The sequence below is a fragment of the Pseudorca crassidens genome, chromosome 6 (assembly GCF_039906515.1).
Source record: "Pseudorca crassidens isolate mPseCra1 chromosome 6, mPseCra1.hap1, whole genome shotgun sequence".
Classification (NCBI taxonomy): Eukaryota; Metazoa; Chordata; class Mammalia; order Artiodactyla; family Delphinidae; genus Pseudorca; species Pseudorca crassidens.
This window is the reverse complement of record NC_090301.1, coordinates 78,306,579-78,326,541: the sequence shown is the minus strand read 5'-3', so window position 1 is coordinate 78,326,541 and position 19,963 is coordinate 78,306,579. Positions and strand designations below refer to the sequence as shown.

The 19,963-nt window shown below is 42.1% G+C and overlaps 1 protein-coding gene across 6 annotated transcripts in view; it reads right to left on the bottom strand.

Annotated features, from left to right (window-relative positions):
* CACNB4 (calcium voltage-gated channel auxiliary subunit beta 4) overlaps positions 1–19,963 on the bottom strand; it is a 268,460-nt gene that overhangs the window by 48,463 nt on the left and 200,034 nt on the right. For all 6 annotated transcript variants that reach the window (XM_067741968.1, XM_067741969.1, XM_067741972.1 and 3 more), the window contains 2 exons: positions 8,382–8,501; positions 6,149–6,271 (listed from right to left, as the gene is read on the bottom strand). In XM_067741968.1, the coding sequence (XP_067598069.1) occupies positions 6,149–6,271; positions 8,382–8,501 (243 nt within the window). The remainder of the gene's footprint in view (positions 1–6,148; positions 6,272–8,381; positions 8,502–19,963) is intronic.

Here is a 19,963-nt window from a genome sequence, read left to right as displayed (position 1 = left end):
TTACAAAGGCTAAGCGTGTTATACATAAGTGGAATTTTTGAAATAATCTCCAAATGGCCTGAAGCCCAACAGGAATGAAGGAATTTCCATTTAAATAAAGTTCCATGACACATAAACTTGGGAAACAAACCCACACAAAGGCTTCAGCCAATATGGGGTGAACATGGTCCTATGTGATGGGCCAGCAAAACTGCATTTGTAATGATAGATTTGCTGAATCCTAGAGGAGGAGGCATAGTTAATCCAAGCTACCTGCCTCAAGGGAAGGTTTCTGCTAGGTGATTTCTAGAAAGCAGATATTAGTCCTACTGTTTACATCCTCCAGAGATAATTCCAAAAACTTCCTTTTGTGTCTTTAACAGTGTTGGGCAAGGTAACTCTCTCTCTTTGATCCAGAAACCATTTAGTATTTTCGAAATGTAACTCTCTATGGTATATTGTGCTTAGCTCAGAGAACAGTAGAATTTATATGTATATGACATTGACACGCTGTGAAGGAGGAATGGATGATTCTGTTGAATCATCGCAGCATGAAATTCCAGGTAACTGAGTAATTCTGAGTAACAGCTTCACACTCAAAAGCAAAAAGATATGATTTAGAGATTTGGCCTTTGTTATGCACACAGCTCCTACACAAGGCCCGCATGGCATGCAGTCTGAGCCTGCACTGAAGAAAAGAGTTGACCTAATATAAAATCTTGAACAATCTAGGTCTCAGTTTCTTCCATCTTTCCATCGTTTATTTCAGGATAACAGGCCTGAAATACCAGGCCCGTTTATTTTGGAATTAACAAAAGGCAACGGGACCCTTTCAGAATGCTTGGTGCACAGACCTGGAATTTAAATTTTACTGTGGTAGGGACAAAACACACAATGAGTCATAGTTTCCTAGGGCTTAAGTTACTTCCGGAAATCAAGTTAGCCCACCGGAACACTAACTTACTAAGTCGTATCCAAATAAACTTAAGGGGTTTCTGAAGTAGTTAACACAACTTCCCAAGATGTTTTACCTTAGTTCTAAGAAACAGTGAGAATCTGACTTAACGTTAATGAAAGTTCTTTGAGCCAATTTGGGGAAAGCTGCGTTGTATGTTCAAAAGCTTATTAAATCGCCTGTCCTTTGGTATATGTGATAAGGAGAGCTGTAGCGTTTCTCTGCATTGAAGTTTTTCGTTACTGAGGCAGTACTTAGAGCATATACCAAATGGCCTTCTAGGTGATGGATGAGAGGAAAGGCTACAACTCGATTACAGAAATATGTTCCTTTGTGTTGATATTCTGGGAGCACACGCCAGTTTTCTGGCAAGGTCACCTTAGTGTTCCAATTCTTCTCATTTCCCTAAAACGATGAGCACTTTCTCTTTCTGAGATGTTTCCTTATCTGCGACCTCGTGAAAACACGTGGCTCAAATCCACATAGGATTACCAACTCAATACTATACATCAAACTGCCAGACAAGAGAAAGTCACGGATGAAGGAGCACATACTTCAAAAAAGCAACCCACTGGACAAATGGAGAAGATTGATGGAATGGAGGAAAGCAATAAAATATAGCAAGGTGGGGATAAGGGTGTGAGTAGTGTGCATGGAATATGTGAAAACTTCTCTTACCATTTAAAGTGCTGCTTCTCCTTGGAAACGATGGGTATGAGCAGCTAATGAATACGGTTTGGTCATTTTTGATGGGAATGGTGAGACAAAGTCAATGTAACCATTCAGATGTCAGGGTACATGTTTCAGGTAAAGAGTCCTTGTCTTCGAGGCAAATATGGATATCCCCACCACATACACGATTGAGAAAGCAGAAGCCATCAACTCAGTGCTTCCTCAGCTTCTTATAACCAAGGCTCTGAGCTGTGTGTGCCTGCACTCATCTTTTTCCTGCATGTTATAATGAATCAGTGTTCCCCTTCGTATCAGAGGTCTGTCTCTCCTCTCGGGGTCTGGATCCCACGCTTCCAGACTACCAAAAACTTGACTCCTTTGCCTATCTCTCCTTTCCCATCAATCTCTCCCTCTCTCTCTGGTGGTTAATAGCAGCATGTACAGGTGCTCTGATAGCTCCCATCTTGAAAGGAAAGCTCTTTGGACTTCATACACTCTTCAGTCTACTGCCCGGTCAGTGTCAACTCCCTTGAAAGCACCGTCTGTGCTTGCTAAATATACTTCCTAACTCCCCTTCTCTCCTCATTACACTCCATCCAGCTTCTGTCTCTCTGTCTCCACAACTCCAGACAATGGTCCCAGTGACTTCGTTGCTACTGACCACTTTGCCAACCCGACATCCATTCCTTTCTCCTCGTCTTAGGTGACATGTCGCAACACTGGCCACAGCTGGTTGCTGCCTCCTTTTGGATACGCTCTTCTCTCTTGATGTCCATGCCTTGCTCTGTCCTGATTTTCCTCCCAAATCTCATGTTTCTCCTTTTCCTTAATTGTTGAATCTTTTCATGCACCCCACTTTTGCAGGATGGAATTCCTTTGAGTTTGATCCAGGGCTGTTTTCTCTCCTCCCTCTCCTCTCTCTTTAGGTGACTTCTGTCATTACCTCAGCTTTAAATGCCACCGGGATAAACTAATGATCCAAACTTATTTCTTTGGCCCAACCCCGTCCTCTGAGCTCCAAATTCTTACATCTAACTTCCTCCTTCATATCTCCTTTGAGATGTCTACTCCCTAACCTCCCTTCCCATCTGTCCTCACTCCACCCTGGTCAACTCCATCCTAGTTGCTCAATTCATAAAGCTTGATTTCCTTGATCATCTTGGATTTCTCCCTCAATCTTAGTTCCTACATGTGCATCAGCAGCACAGATCACTGAACTTCCACAATATATGTCAAAGGTGTCTACTTCTTTCCATCTCACTGACACCAGGCCAGCTCAGTCCCATTATCTCTAATCTAAAATGGTTCTAACAGTCTCCCTGATTCCGTACTTACCCCACTCCAATCCACTGTCTCTACAACAATCAGAATAGCCTTCAAATAATAAATTCATCCCACTCCTCTGCTTTTAAAGTCTTCAGTGCCATCTTATTATACTTAGAATAAAATATGAAGTCTTGCCGTCACCTTAAGGTCCTACTTGACCTGTGCCCTGCTTACTTCTACAACTCTGTTTCCTGCTACGGGCTCACTGCGTTCCAGGCATATGACCTTCTTCCAGTTGATTGATTGTGCCAGCTTATTTTGTCCTACCACAGGGCCTTTACACATGCTGTTCCCTCTCCCTAGAAGGTTTCTTCTTTTTTTTTTAAGGCTGGCTACCCTGCGTAATGGTCACATACTCAGAAAGGCTTCTCTGATCACCCCTATATTTAAAAGTATATAACCTCCTCATCCCTATATTTTAAGATTCCCAGCATCCAGTTCATTTTTTCCACAAAGCATTCACAATTTGTAATGATTTATTTTTTCATTATCTGTCTCCCCACTAGAATTTAAGTCCATGAGGGAAGGTACTCTGTCTTTGTTTACAGCTGTCAGACAACATCTGTCAGACAACATCTGTCAGACAATATCTGCCAACATTAGCACACACTACATGCTCAAGAACTATATCTTGAATGGAACAAAGGAACAAATGTAGAATTTCACCCAGTTCACGTGGGCACAATGCAAAGACAGTGAGACATCTGTAGACATCCCAGTGTTTGACCTACTTGCTATCACATAGTTAAAAAATTTTAAATGTATATGTCTTGGTGTCATTAATGCTATTGTAGAATACAGAGTTTTGAAAGACAGTGATTTTCAAATTGTTACATATTAACTGTGCACATCTTGTTTTGGGCCAGAGGGTAAATGCTGGTGTCTCAGTGACATTAAGTGACAGGTTTATGTTGATCACATTCCTCAGGCTCCTCAGGGTCAGGTTTCACTTTATTGTTCCACCCTTACACTCTCCTTTTTCTTTTTTTAAAATGTTTTTTAATTAGTAAACTTTATTTTTAAGAGTAGTTCTAGGTTCATAGCAGAATTGTGGGAAAAGTACAGAGAGTTCCCATATACCCCTGCCTCCACACATGCATAACTTCCCCCACTATCAACATCCCACACTAGAGTGGTACATTTGTTACAATGATGAATCTACAATGACACATTATTCTCACCCAGAGTCATGTTGTACCTTCTATGGGTTTTGACAAATGTGTAATGACATGTATCCACCATTATATCCACTCTCTGTTTTCTAAGATCCAATTTCTAACGGCTCCTTTCCAGCAGAGCCAATGGAGACTATCAAGTAGTAATGTCCTCCAATGTATGCCTCCAGCCCCACTGGAAAATCCTGTGCAGAACAGGGAAGTTCAAGGAAGGCAAGACTTTCCTCCTGACTCAGCCTACTTCTTGTGCCAATATTCCGGATGCCATCTCCTTCCCTCTACTCCCCTCATTCTATCAGTTAGGTCTTTTCCTTCCCGTATATATCACTCCTTCCCTCTACTCCCCTCATTCTATCAGTTAGGTCTTTTCCTTCCCATATATATCACTGGGTTCAACATCTCAGCATGGAAAACATATTAAAATCTTTCCCATCCTAAAAAAACAAAAAAAAGCAAATAAACTTGTAAAAACACTCCCTCAACTCTATGCTGCCTTCTCCTGGCTAAAACCTGTCCTCCTTTTCAACTCAAAGCACTTAGGAAGAGCAAACTGCAATTCCTCTCCTCTGGCCTCCACATTATGTGGGGAAAGGCCCATTGAGTAACTCCATGGGAGGTTCCCAGTGCCCCAGACACAGTGCACCTAATAGCAAATTCATAATCACGTCACCCCTGTCACTAATCTTCTCCCCTCTCGGCCTTCTTTATTTTGATAGCTGACACCACCCTCTGCCCTTTCAGGTGAGCTAGAGAAACTGCCCTCCATCCTTCATTTCTCTTCATCTCACTTTCTCCACTATCCCCCCCCACCACCATGTGAAATCTTCCAGTCTGGTCTATTTGCCTCTTAACTCTGTCTCCAAGCTGCTCCCTCTTTCTATCATCTCTGCTTCAGCCACTGTCTAGACTTACCATGTCTCCCCAGCCTCTGCAATACTCCCTCGACCATCAGAGTCACCATGCTAAGATACGAGGCTGGTCACATCCATCCTTTATTTAAAATTCCTCTCCAGCCCACTGCCTGGTGATCGAGTCCAGCCTCCTTGCCATGGCCTACGAGGTCCTTTCTCATCTGGCCCCTGCCTCTCTGACGTGGCCCATCCCCTGTACCACTCCCCGCTTACCGCCCTCCAGCGGTGCTGTGCTCATTGCCCCTGGCTGTCCCTTCCACCTGAAACCGCCACCCCTCACCCCAGCCTGAATTCAGGCTTCACCTCTTCCGAAGAGCTTTCCAGCCCCCCACCCTCCTCTTCCTGAGCCGGATGGTCCCTCCTGCTCTTTCTTTGGGCTCCCACAACACCCATTCAATTTTACTATAACAGAACTTCTCAACCCATGCAGAAACTATGCACTAGTTTGTCTCCCCCACCAGACTCTGAGCTCCCTGGCCGAGGGGACAGTGGACCTTCAGCTCTGATCCCCAAATGCCCAGCACGATGTCTGACATAAAGGAGGATTTCAATACACCCAGGTTGAGTAAATGAAAGTTTTTGATGTCACTATTCCATCTTTCAAGATGCGAGGCCTCAAGTGCTCAATCCCTCAAGGTTTCTATTTCCCAAAGTCCTCTGCCCTTCTCTTAACTTTAACAATTTAATTATTATACTCTGTAGTGTTGGTTTGGCGGTCAAGGTCCACGGGACAATAATCCAGATGTTTATAATTACAACATCCCTTGTAAATGGTGCCTTCTGGGTAGGAGCCATGCCACCAAACTCACGTTTCCCTAAATTGGATCCATTGATCTATGTCAATGGATCTATCATGGTAGGTGATTAAAAGGTGACCAGAGGACCACAGGTCTATCCTACATCGATCCTCTGATGATTGTGATTCAATGTTTTAAATGTGTGATAATGTAAGCAATGATCTCAGGCTTCCAAATCTCGCTGAGAAGGAATGGATTTGGAAGGCTTAGCCAATTAAAAGAGGTAACACATTGGCAGCTCCTCAGCGCTTCTCTCCATTTAGTTTGGCTCAGAGCTGATTCCTGGCCTTGGCCTTGTAGCAGGTTAGGGGATACAGAGTGCCCTACATTTACCTCTTTAATGTGTAGAAAGTCCTTGGCGTCAAAGGAGATGGCCGTGCTTGGAACAGGCACATCCTCATCCAAGGCACCACAGTAGCTCACATTCGTCTTCACAGCAAATGCTACAGGTTTCGACTGGAAACAGAACCATGGAATAAGGATGGAGGGAGGAAGACAGAAGAGGATTTTTCACACTGAAATGTAGAACCAGATAATGGATAGTACCAGGCAGTAAGGGAAATCACTTTCCAAAGAGGGATCTCAACTGGGTTCCACATTTCCAGGCAGCAGTGAGAAATCTGCAGAAAGGGCTCTGAAGAGGATTCAGTCCTATCAGCCCGACCATGTTCCCCCTCCTGTCGTACTTTCCAACATCCCAAAGAATCGTGCCCTAAAATTTGGGGGGAAGGGATGGAAAGGTGGGAGGGGCAGTCTGCTTTGGCCTCTAGTCATAAAACTCATGTTTATTATTTTAAATGGTAACAGGCGCCTCCACCTTGGCATACAGGAAATGTGTGCTGGGTCTTAAATAAAAAGGTGGTGGAGGGTTAAAATAAATATTTTTGAAATAGCCTTAGCCCTGAAAACCTGCAGGATCCCACTCAATAGAATACCTTGTCCTGCCAGGGAAAAGAAAGCCCGGTCCGAGTAGACAGGAAGGGCGGAGCTGCTCACTCATCACCTTCTCCCTAGCTAACAAAAGCTGCTTCTGAAACTTTTCTTAGACAGATTCCTCCGCAGCAAAGTGCTCTCGGGCTGGTGCAGCTTGGCAGAGGTTAAGTAAGCCACGAGCCTAAGCTAACAGCGCTGTTGCTGACATTTGGGTGACCACAATAGCCACAAAATAAACTCTGAGAGAAACCTAAAACAAAATTTAGCCACAAGGAAGAACACCAGTTTCCAGCAATCCCGGGCTGCTCTGTTATGGGCTCATTTATTCGTGCTGGGACCATGCCTGGGAGCAACAGCACTGAGGCAGGATCCGAGTTAGAGTCTCACTGATGTCCTTTCCCAGGTGCTGCTCCAACCCCCTTCCGCCAACCAGCACAGGTAGCACGGGTGTGGAAGCAAAGGAAGACACCTTGTGAACCTGCCTCATCCTCCTCTTCCCGCTCTTTTAAACATTTTACTGTAAAAATAGAAAAGGGGGGCTTCCCTGGTGGCGCAGTGGTTGAGAGTCCGCCTGCCGATGCAGGGGACACAGGTTCGTGCCCCTGTCCGGGAAGATCCCACATGCTGCGGAGCGGCTGGGCCCGTGAGCCATGGCCGCTGGGCCTGCGCGTCCAGAGCCTGTGCTCCGCAACGGGAGAGGCCACAACAGTGAGAGGTCCACATACCGCAAAAAAATAAAAATAAAAAAAATAAATAAGTAAGTAAATAAGTAAATAAATTAATTAATTAAATAAAAATAGAAAACGGAAGGAGTTCACTTTATCTGAGCTTTTTTTTTTCTCCTAAAAATTAGAAAGACTAGATCAATATGCTTTAGGAGTCTATCGTGAAGGGCAAAGGAGGAGAGGCTGACCAGGAACATGTTATATCTGTTACTGTGCATAAAATTTCATTTGACAAAAGGGGTCTGTGCTTAAAAAAAAAAAAAAAGTCTGAAAGACATAGCATGGGAGATCTCTAGTGACTCAGTTCTAACATTCAAAAATGCAATTTGTTCTTTGTTGCCTCCTATGGGGCAGGGATTCCTATGGGGGCCCCTCCCTGTGGAATATCTGAAGGTCTCTTGCGGCAAAGCCTTTCATTGCTCATCTTTGCTGAAATGCTAATCGTTGTTCAAAGCTCTGAACGGTGAACTTGAGGTGGGAGATTGACACCAAGAGGGAAGAACAGAGACACCAACAGGGAGACCCACTGACCAGTTATGCACGTGTGGCCTGCAATGAAGGCTGCTGTCTTGGAGAACGGGGCAAGCACGCTGGTTCCTTGGGAGGCCCTCTAACGACAGTGGGAGGGGCAAGCTGGATATGGGGCACAATCGCTAAGTTAGCAGATGACCAAGAATTTTCACCAGCAAACCAAACACAAAAGGTAGGTGAAGGGGTCCGTGTCTCGGGATATGGCTCCCTGAGAATGTTACTATCAGGAGTGAACAGATCATGGAGTCTTGCAATCTGGTGCCTTATCAGAATGATCATAAAATGATTACTCCAGAGAAATCTGAGGCAGGGGAAGAGCAGCTGATACCTGCTGAGCAACATGCCACTTTGGAACCCAAGAGGGGCAAGAACGTCACCTTTGCTCTCTCAAGCTGGATGGCCGCCTGCTGCTCTCTCTCTTGCCGAATTGCTTCCCGATCCTCTTCCAGAGAGACATCGGAGTCAGACGGCCTGCTCGTGTAGGAATCCGCTGAACCCTGGAAAGGAAAACCCGGAGTAGCTTGAATGAGGTGATGTGGAGCTTCTTAAATCATCACATCTAACAGCATCCTGGAGTGGGTTCTTCTCATTTGCATAGAATTTGATAAATACGCTCTATGCCTTATTGCAGACATAAATTTAGATGGCAGAATATAGTTAAGCATCTGAGTAATTCGGAAGGTAGCAATGTTAGGAAGGGAAATATTTTGACTAGATTAAGTGCTAGAAAGTAAACTGCAATGAAAATTATGTGATGTTCAGCCCCAATTCTTCTTGTTTTGTGCTATCTTTATATTAAGCCCATATCAACTTGCGGAACTGAAATTTCATTCCATTCTCTGTTTCATATACAGATTTTTAAAGGAGTAAGAGATTTAGCCTATTACAAGAGTAACTCCTACCCACATCTTGGATTACAGATGATCAATTTAAGATTTCAACACAGCAAATCAGAAACCTGAATTAGTAAAATGATTTTCAGTTCCATTGTCAACGCCATTGAACAAGGATGTCCTCAACTGAAGCCCATTCCTAGAAGGACTATTTGAACAATAATGAAATCCAGCCTGACTCTTGTGGCAAGGAATTTCGGGCAGTGGACATCACTTGGTGCTCATGCCGTAAGAAGAGATGAAAACCACAGCAGCTGAAAAGTTAAAAACAAAAACAAACACCCCAGAAGCTTGCTTTCTGCTTGCTAAAAGAACATCACCCTTACAATTTCCTTAAGCTGGCATTAGAAGTTGATATTTGTGTAGATGATATTTCCACAGCAGACGTATTGATAAGACTGGTGTATTTGGCATGTTTCATAAACCAGGTACAGATTCTAGAAGGCGTATGCTTATCCATATAGCTGAGAATTTGCTACCCACTGCAAAAAAATAACTCTAAGAATGGCTGACTGCTGAAACGGGCACTTTGAAAGTTTTTTCTAAACTTAGAAATGTTAGGGTTTGTTTGTTTATACATTATTTGTGAATTTGCTGCCTGTATGGGTAGCTTTGTCTCAGTAGAGGGTGTCATTTTAGCTGGGGTAGTCTTTCCCACCATAAAAAAAATCCCAGCACAGATTTTCCTGGCAGCCTAGAACAATAATTCCTGGTTAAGAGTTATATCAGAATGCCCAGTAGAACCCTGGTTCTAAATTCTAACTCTGCAACCCACTTTTGAAGACTTTATACAAGTTCCTAGACCACTCTAAGACTCAGTCTCCTCTTCTGTAAAATGGGGATGTGGTTTACTTCACAGAATTAAATGGAATAGGATATAATGAATCCCTAATTATTGAGCCCTGGCTGTCACACCAGCGTGGGGCTAGATGCTTTGCACACCTTATCTCACTGAATCCTTAGAGCAGTGGGTAAGCTGGGATTCAAACACGGGTAATCCAACCGTAGAGCCAGCAGTTTCAAACCCTACATTGAGCTGGACTTGAAAAAATATTTACTCCAGGACCTGGCACATAGTAGGCACACAATAAATAGCTATTCTCATTTCTATTTCCTAGTGCTGGTATTTCTACCTTGATTTTAAAAAAAAAAGAGTTAAGAGATTCTAATCATTTTTCAGCTTACTTACATATGCAAGTAAGTTGCCCATCTTGAACTGTACAGTATCCTTTTTTATTGTATTTGCTGCATAGAAAACACGATAAATTTTTTCCCCAGCTTTATTGAGATATAATTGACATATAACACTGTGCAAGTTTAAGGTGTACAATGTGTTGATTTGATACATTTATATATTGCAAAATGATTACACTATACGTTTCATAACTGCAGTGTGTCCAAATCCATGCACTTTATGCAGTGCTTTTGAAAGCGCCCTTTACAGAGGAAATGTATTTGCTAACCAAATTATAACCAAACTCATCTGTGCAAATCTACTGGGGAAAACTCTGGACCTACAAAATAAATAAGTACAGGGTGACTATTTTATAGATGCATTCATTGCTTAAAAAAGAGCTACCCTGGGCTTCCCTGGTGGCGCAGTGGTTGAGAGTCCGCCTGCCGATGCAGGGGACACGGGTTCATGCCCTGGTCTGGGAAGATCCCACATGCCGCGGAGCGGCTGGGCCCGTGAGCCATGGCCTCTGAGCCTGCATGTCCAGAGCCTGTGCTCCGCAACGGGAGAGGCCACAACAGTGAGAGGCCCGCGTACCGCAAAAAAAAAAAAAAAAAAAAAAGAGCTACCTTGAAGTCCTTTAAAACAAGAGAGTTCTATCAGCATAAATCTTTTGTCCAAATTTAGGTATATCTGCATAAAATCCAGAGGAAGAGAGAAAGGAAACAATGTTTCTAAAAAGTATATGAAAACGGTTTTGTGTTAGTTCTAGGCAATGCTTTGCTGAAGTGTGATGTGTGTGTGGTAGACCATTTTAAGGTGTTAGATGTCTGCGAAAGTGTCTGGACTATAAAGTGATTACGATGCAGGAAGTCAGGAAGGAGGCACTTGTTTTGAAAACACGTGCTGGGGAAGGCTAACAACTGCAGTTCACAAGAAAGCAGGCTGCCCAGTGGAGCAGTGAGTCAAACAGCTAAAATACACAATCCACTGTTGACACTAGGAGATGGCTAATTTCCTGAAAACTCCGTTAACGATTTTTCAAATCCTGGCATTCAATCCTCTGCGCACACAAGGAGTGACTCAAGGGCTCCTGCAAATAAACTTTATTTTGAAATGTGAACAAGACTGTTATGAATTTCAAAATTACTTAATAAGTTCTACTATTGCCAAGTATGTAAAAGCACACAATATTCTAAGAATATTGGTAGAGGGAAAAATAAAGCACTGTGATATTTATTTTTATAATTACAGTGTGAGATTCACAGCATTTACTCTGTTTTTTGTTTTTTTTTCTTTCAATGACATCTACATTTCTCTGAATATGGAAATCATTGCTGCTGTCTCTCAAGGTCCTAGGGATAGCAGAGATCCAACATCAAGAGCCCAAATTTGGCCCATGGACATGTTCCGCTGGCTTGGCACAGAACTGGTTTCTTGTTTCAATTGATTTTTATTTGATTTGTTTCAACTGGTTGATAGAGAGTACAGACAGGAGAAAGAAAGGAAAAGAAAAAGAACCTAGGTTGTTTACAAAGACAGAGAGCAGAAGAGAGCCACAGAGAGGCAAGAGGAGACTGCCTGGGCCGGACTAGAGGGAGGATGGGGAAGGGAAGTGGGGCTGCAGCAGGCTTAGTAGGACTGGAGGGTCGGGGGGACTGCCCAGAGGTCTGGTTAAACCTTTATGATCAGGAAGAGGGAAACTGCAAGAAGGGAATAATGCTAGATGCTAAGAGGACAGAACTAAAGATATAAAGGTTACTAGCTCTGGCCAAAGGTAAAAACTGCAGCCCCATCAGCTTTTTGTTTTCCAAAATTCCACTTAATAAAATGGGCAAAGAGCAAGGCACCCAACTCATCAAGTGAGCCAAACCTGGGCTGTTAATCTATGTGTAAGATGCATGACAGAGGCTAGTCCCTCAAAAGTTCCTAAGCAGAAACCATTGCAAGTCACATCTTTGAGTCTCCAAAGAAACAACTAAATTGGGGGGAAAAAATGGAAACAATTGCTGCAAGTCTTTTTTTTTTTTTTTTTTGCGGTACGCGGGCCTCTCACTGTTGTGGCCTCTCCCGTTGCGGAGCACAGGCTCCGGACGCGCAGGCTCAGCGGCCATGGCTCACGGGCCCAGCCACTCCGCGGCATGTGGGATCTTCCCGGACTGGGGCACGAACCCGCATCCACTGCATCGGCAGGTGGACTCTCAACTACTGCGCCACCAGGGAAGCCCGCTGCAAGTCTTTTTATATATATATAACATTACATATGTATGTATAAAATAATGCATCCTAATGAATATCAAAAGAAACACATACATGTCTTTCTATTAACATGAGGCCCAGATTTTTTCCCCCTTTTACTCAATATTGAAAACAGATTCCAGCCTCACAGCTTTCATAAATCTTCTTGAGTATAAAATACAAACGTTATAGAAACATTGAAAAATCAGTTAGTTTACTGTTGTCCTAGAAGAAGGAAAGTGATCTCAAGTCAAACAATGGAAAAGTTTCTTTTCCTGCTCGGAGAGAGAGGCCATGACATGAATGGGAGAGTGGCCGTGGACTTTGGGGTCAGGAAGTATTGGGTTTGACACTGCTGCTAGTTCTTACTGGCTGTGTGTCTTGGGCAACTTATTTTAACTTTCTGAGTCTCAATTTCCTCCCCCTTTGAAATGGAGATAATAACACATACCTCACAGAGTTTCCCAGTGTTTGATTTGAGATGGAACATCATTTCGTTTACCATCATGAGGAAAATTGAGGAATTGCCAGCAAATAATATTTGACTCACTCATTAAAGTTTTGGGCAGCTTTTCAGCATTCAATTTTTGGCTGCCCTAGAGTTTTAGGATTTACATCTTGTTCTTTTTTTTAAAACAGCTTTATTGAGGTATAATTTACATACCATAAAATTCACATAATTTAAATTATGATTCAATAAATTTTTAATAAATTTACAGGATACAATTCACACAACAATCTAATATTAGAATATTTCTACCACTTCAGGAAAAAAAAAAAAAACCCTTTTGCCTATTTGCAGTCACTCTCCAAACCTACCACGAGATCCAGGGATCCACTTACTTATCTTGTCCTTCTAAAACTAAAATATACTTCCTCTACTTATGAGTAGTTTTAGTATTTAGATATGTCATTAAATTACAGCAAGGAGAAGGGAGAGTTTATAAATGTTTGATTTTTAAATGCATTAATACTGGAACAGAACGTGGTTATTGTTGGAACTTTTGGGCTTTGTGGTCAGTCCTGTGCCTCTCACTTCCTACCTAGCTTAGCTGTCCATTCACTGGACACTGACCGTCTGTCAGTGGCAACAATGTGAGAGGAGAGCTGCTTAACTTCTCTGAGATTCTATCCTCATCGGCAAAATAGGAATGAACCCTTCAGGGTTATTCTGGAGAATTACTAAGATACCATGGTATAGCATAGCATACAAGCATAGTAATGGCACAAATAAAACCAGTGTTGTGCAAGAGAACTTTCTGCAATGATGGATATTCTGTATGGCTGCTGTCCAGTATGGTAGCCACTAGCCACATGTGGTTATGGAGCACTTGAAATGTGCCTGGCCAGACGGAAGAACTGAACTTATCATTTAATTTTTAAATGTTTAAAGTTTTATTTCACTTTAATTAATTTAAAGGCAGATACCCACAGGTTAACTAGTGGCTACCACATGGGGCTGTGCAGTGGTACGTACTCCAAATGTCAGCCCTTCCAGATGAGACAAGTGAATGTTAAACTTGATGTAAGTCTGGTATTTTAATAGTTGCATTAAGTGGGCTAAGTGAAAGTGGAATGTCCAGAGACACATATCACTCCCAATGGATGTGAGCTTGTTTCTTTCCACTGAGTTTGCAATGACGTGACGATGCACTTTTCCACAATGTAGAAGGAACAAAGCTCTTTCTTGATTACTTTCCCAGAGTTCCCAGGGTGGATAGGTAAAGAGCCCCCTCGTGAGGCTGCCCTAGACAAAAAGGTCTTGTAGGCAACACGTATCTTTATAGGATAGCCCCTCACTTTCTTGCAGATGCTCTCTTCTCCTCCACCCCCTTCACCAAACATGTCCAGAGCTCTTAGCAAGGGCCCCCACCCAGCCTAGCAGGGTCCAGGCTATGTCTCCAAGTAGATACACCTGGGCAGTGCCTAGAACATAGCAGAACCTCAACTTCGTTGAAAGAAAGACACTCTCGCTCCCATCAAAATCTATTCTTTGTTCCATGATTTCAAGTTCTTCTAGGGTGCTTGGTTAATTGATCAAGGTTTATGCTAACTGGGTGTGATGTTGTTAGCAGACCGCCCCCCCACAACATGAGATTTTTCTTTTTTTTTAAGAATTATGGTTTTCAGTGCCCTAATCCAGAGCACTGGTGCATTATATAATGTGTACATTATCAGCACTTTGGCAGAACAAGGAACTTTTGAAATTATGCCTCAGAGATGACAGCTTAACTTTGCTCTAAGGTACCTTGTACCGTATCTTGTAAACAGAAGGTCTTCAAATATGTTGGTTGAAAGAATAAGGCAAGCTCTGCAGCCCACTTTTATTGGACAGAAGACCAGCAATTAATCTGACTAAGCTCCGATTTTAGGCTTCAAAGAGCAGTCAATGGCAGCAAAGGAATATGTTCAGAAAAGGCCATAAACGGAAAGGAAAGAGAATGAATGCTTACTCATCCCTTACTTTATGTGAGTCACTAACTTATGAACTTTAGATTATCACATCAACACTACAAAGTAGGTTACGATTATCCCCATTTTATAGATGAGGCATCTGAGGCTCAAACAGGCAATAAGAACTTCCCTCCATGTCACTATCATAGGGCACATTGCAGGGTGCAGGAGTATGGGCAGAATCTTTTTTTAAATTTCCTCTACAAAATGTGGTGCAAACTTACATTAAAAAGTCAAACATTTTAGTCGCCTTCACTAAAAGAAAACAACATTCTGCAATATTTTGTTAGCACAGATCGTACACCAAAATCTCACTTGCTAGGAACGATGGATGCAAGTAAAGAAATGACATTCTTAGATCATGGAAAATAAACTGGAGACTGTTTTTCAAAAGACATGTTTGCTTTTCTAACTTCACATGGTAACTCTAGATTATCAAGGTTTTGGTTTGTGAATTTCATTGAGTTTCTGCTTTAATGACAGGATTTTTGCTCAGCATTTTAGTTATTGGTAGGAGATTTTAAGGCCCCCTTGAGTTTTCTTTTTCTCTTAAGTGATAACTCCTCCAGTTGTGTTAAACTACTTATTTACAGGTTACTTCTTATCTTATAACTAAATTATAATTATATATCAATATGTAGTTAAAAACAAAATGCAGGCTTTGTCTAAATTATCTGACTAGTGGAATCCAAATTAATGGGTTCTATTATAACTGTTTTTACATAATTTATTTAAAAGGAAGTAATACTATTTAGAAAGCTTAGCCAACCTATCCTTCTTGTTATGTTGACTAGTTTGGCAACTGCTGCAATTGCCTGGTTTCGGATAGGTATTTCTTTTCTTTTTTCTTTTTTTTTTCTTTGACTTTTACTGAGATATAATTGACATACAGCACTGTATAAATTTAAGGTGTACTGCATAATGATGTGACTTACATATATCACAGAATGATAGATAGGTATTTCTTTTCATTGGTAGTCCAAGGAGACCCATCAGTGGCAATACAACAACAGCAGAAAAGTTTCAGTTGGCCTCATCAGTATAAAAAGGGAGGTGACAAAAAGGCCCAGATGGAGATGAAAAGGAAATCTGTGTCAGTCATGGCCATTTAGGAGCTTGTGGGAAAGGAGAAGTTGCAATGTGGGGCTAACAGCAGACCTGCAAGTTAAATCAGTGGTGATGTTGGTAACGGGGGCAGATTCCTCTTAGCTTGGGCTACTATGAGGATTGCAGTTTCATATGGTTCAGCCTAATACACTGGGGGAAGAACAAAAGATAAAGATGACTTTATATGGATCCTATTTCACCAAACTGCTCTGATAATCAGTGCATGGGATCATACATGTATGTAAGAAGTGCTACATCAATGAACACAATTAGTAATCAATCAAAACCCCCTGTGAGACTAAAGGGCAACAGAAGTTGAAAAAAGTCATGATCACGTTTTACATACAATAAGAATGTTATTTTAATGGTACAGATGATGGATTATGGAGCTCACTCTCCTTCTGGGAAAGGGAAAGTGACTGCCTGCTGGGAGAAGGTGGCTTCAAGCAGTCAAGCTTTACTTTGTACGGGTCACAGAACAACATCATGGGACACTGAGCAGCCACCCCCGGAACCAGCGCTGCCTGCTCAGAACCGAGAGCTTCTGACCAACCCATGGGACACAGGTGAGTGTCTGGGCAGCTACACCTGGCCGATCCCAGCATCGGCACCTGCAAGCAGCAGCCACAGCACGCGGTCTTCATGCCAGGGCGGTGGCTCAAGCTGCACTAATCTAGTTTCAGCAGAGACGTTAAAAAGGAAATGAATATATTTGCTCAGAAAATCCTGAATGTGCTGCTGGTAGCTGCAGAACTGCATAGTGATAAGGCAACTAATGGTTTCTTGTAAATGTGGGCGTCTGTGATCCTTCTGGAAAAGGGATTGACTGACACTTCACATACCCCCAGAGTAGTTTACAAAGTAGCCCACAAAACACTACTTTTATGTTGTGGTCTATTTTCTTGACAGTCATATTAGAGACCTGATAACAGTAAATATGTTTCTCCCAAAAGTAGCTCCAAGCAATTACTTGTATTTAAAAAAATTTTTTTTAAGACTTTTCCTTCTGTCATATAAAGGAAGGAATAATATAGGTTGCTTTAGAAGAAAGTAAGGGAAGGACTTGAACCTCTCCTGTATCATTTCTGTAGCCTCAGAAATGGTTTGATGAAAAATTATCCTTCACTCTTTGAAAATATTTTGTATTCATAACGTTTCTCATTAAAGCGATGATGCATACTGACTGCATCAAGAACAGACACCCTTCCCCAGAGATGGCTGCAGATGTGACGGAAGCCAAAATGAAGCATCTACTTCATTTCAGGCAGAGATCATGTCTTCCCCACTTTTGTTGTCCTCAGAGGCCCCAGCACAGAGCTTTGCACCTCAGAGGAGTTCAAAACTATTTACTGAATGAAAAAGTGAATAAGGAGGTTTCAAGGGGAGGAAGAGAAACACAAATGGACTGCCTGGTAATGCCCAGACTTCACCCAAAGGGAGTATACACTTTGGGCTTCCAGATGTTGCTGGAAACCATGTTGGAAGGAAGAGTGAACACCAATGTTAACTTGACAAAATGATATGAAAGTGATTTGGAAAACTTAATATTCAAAAATCTCAGAAAAAATGTTAAAAAAAAGAATAAAGAAGGAGAATTAACCTTTTTAAAATAGATATTAAAACATTATAAAACTGCAGAAATTAAAAATGTTTGGTTCTAGCACAGATCAAAGAAATAAGAGTCCACAAATCAACCTCTATATATTGATAATTAATATTTAACAGGGGGACTTCCCTGGTGGCGCAGTGGTTAAGAATCCACCTGCCAATGCAGGGGACACGAGTTCAAGCCCTGGTCCGGGAAGATCCCACATGCCACGGAGCAACTAAGCCCATGCGTCACAACTACTGAGCCTGTGCTCTAGAGCCCGTGAGCCACAACTACTGAGCCCATGTGCCACAACTACTGAGCCCACGTGCCACAACTACTGAAGCCCATGTGCCTAGAGCCTGTGCTCCACAACAAGAGAAGCCACCGCAATGAGAAGCCCGTGCACGGCAACAAAGAGTAGCCCCCGCTCGCCACAACTAGAGAAAGTCCACATGTATCAACAAAGACCCAATGCAGCCAAAAATAAATAAATAAATATAAATTTAAAAATATATATATCTATATATAACTGGAAACATTTCAAATCAATGGAAAAAGAGTGATTATTCAGTAAACCATGTTGGGAAACTTAGCTGGCCGATTGGGGGAAAAAGGTAGATCTCTATTTGATTTCTTATACAAAAATAAATTGCAGATGAAGATATTTAAAGGCAAAATTATATAGATATATCCTTATGTATTTCTTACATATATACATATATTTATACTAGCACTAGCAGAAACTATGGCTATAGTTTTTTTTTTTTTTTTAATGCAGTACGCGGGCCTCTCACTGTTGTAGCCTCTCCCGTTGCGGAGCACAGGCTCCGGACGCGCAGGCTCAGCGGCCATGGCTCACGGGCCCAGCCACTCCGCGGCATGTGGGATCTTCCCGGACCAGGGGACGAACCCATGTCCCCTACATCGGCAGGCGGGCTCTCAACCACTGCGCCACCAGGGAAGCCCTGTACTTCTTTTTACAGAGTTATGTAGCTTGAAATTACCTGCCTTAACCTCAAATGATGATTTTGATAGGTGTGGTTAGTGTTAACCACTTTTATTAACTGTGGTCTTTGGAAAAGAATATTCCCTCTGAAAGGGCTAGGGGCCCCAACGAAGGCTAGGTTAGCGTGAGTTTTTCTCTTTGACCACTAATCTCCTAAATTTGTGAAGCTTGTAGGTCTTAAGTTAAAAACAAGATGATGCAACTTAATGTAGTAGTTTAAATTTAGGTATAAATGCTATTTTTGAATTGTAAGACAGTGACTGATTTGAGGGTATATGAGAGGTCTGGTGGGTCCCTTATGCACACGTAGTTACCTCCAGAGAAGGAATCCTCCAGCATCTCACTGTCACGAGACCTGTACTCCAGGCTGCTATATTCCTTACAAACTTGCTATCCCTCCTTTGCTCTTTGGGGCCTTGACAGCGACTACACAGTGCCCAGCCCTCCCCAACAGCGTCGATCAACTTTATATGGAATCTGGAGTGGTGAAAGCAATAACCTTCCCTGGGTAGTGTCCTTCCTCCGCAGTGGGTTCAGAAGTGGGGAATGAAAACAAGGCTTGCTTTTTGACTCCCATCTGATAATTGTATTGCAGCTTGTTAGATTAGAGGAAATTCTTAGTTCAACCTTTGGAACTAGGAAATGAGGCTTTAATCAGAATAAAACAGCACTTTACAGACGTTATCTAAATGTCACCATAAAAACATTAGACGTGGAGCTCATTATCCTCACTGAAGTAACCAAGATTCAGGAGAAACCAATAATCTGCCCAAGGTCATACAGCTGGCCAAGTATGGTGAACTCTGATCTCACTAACTCAAAAGCCCTTGCTAATAGCTAATAACTAAGCCCAGTTGAGGTGTTGGTAGATACTGCTGGATGAGCAGATCACTAAGGCTTCAGGCTTAAAAACACTAGAATCTCTCTCTCTCTCTGCTTTTAGAATGAACTAACAATTACTAACCATGCTATGTTTTTCCCAGTAAACGATCTTGCTTTCTCTCCAAAGCTCTTTTGAGCCCTCACAGACGGGTCAGGCTGCATGCCCTAAGTCACCCAACCATCAGCTAATGAAGCCAAGAATTGCATTTCAGGTCAGAGCATCTCTTGAATGATCTCTAAGATTCTTCTGAGATCTGTTCTTAAAGATGTCTTCATAGTGAGAGGAATTAGGTCTTCAAGTACACGGTGATAGAGTATTCATTTGATTTCACATCTAAATACATGCAATCAACTATTCCTAAGGATGGGACTATCAAACTTTCAGGTTTTCTCTTCCCTTCCTTCAGGCCTATCCATTAGCTCATTATTATATCCAAAGTGGTCAGAGAGGAAATCCACACCTGCTTTTTTGTTGTTGTTGGAAACTTTTGGACCAAACAAAAAAGAAAAAAGTTGAGATAAAATTATTGATTAGAATGAGTCTGGGAGAACTCATCAAGAAAAAGAGGGAAAGGACTCAAATCAATAAAATTAGAAATGAAAGAGAAGAAGTT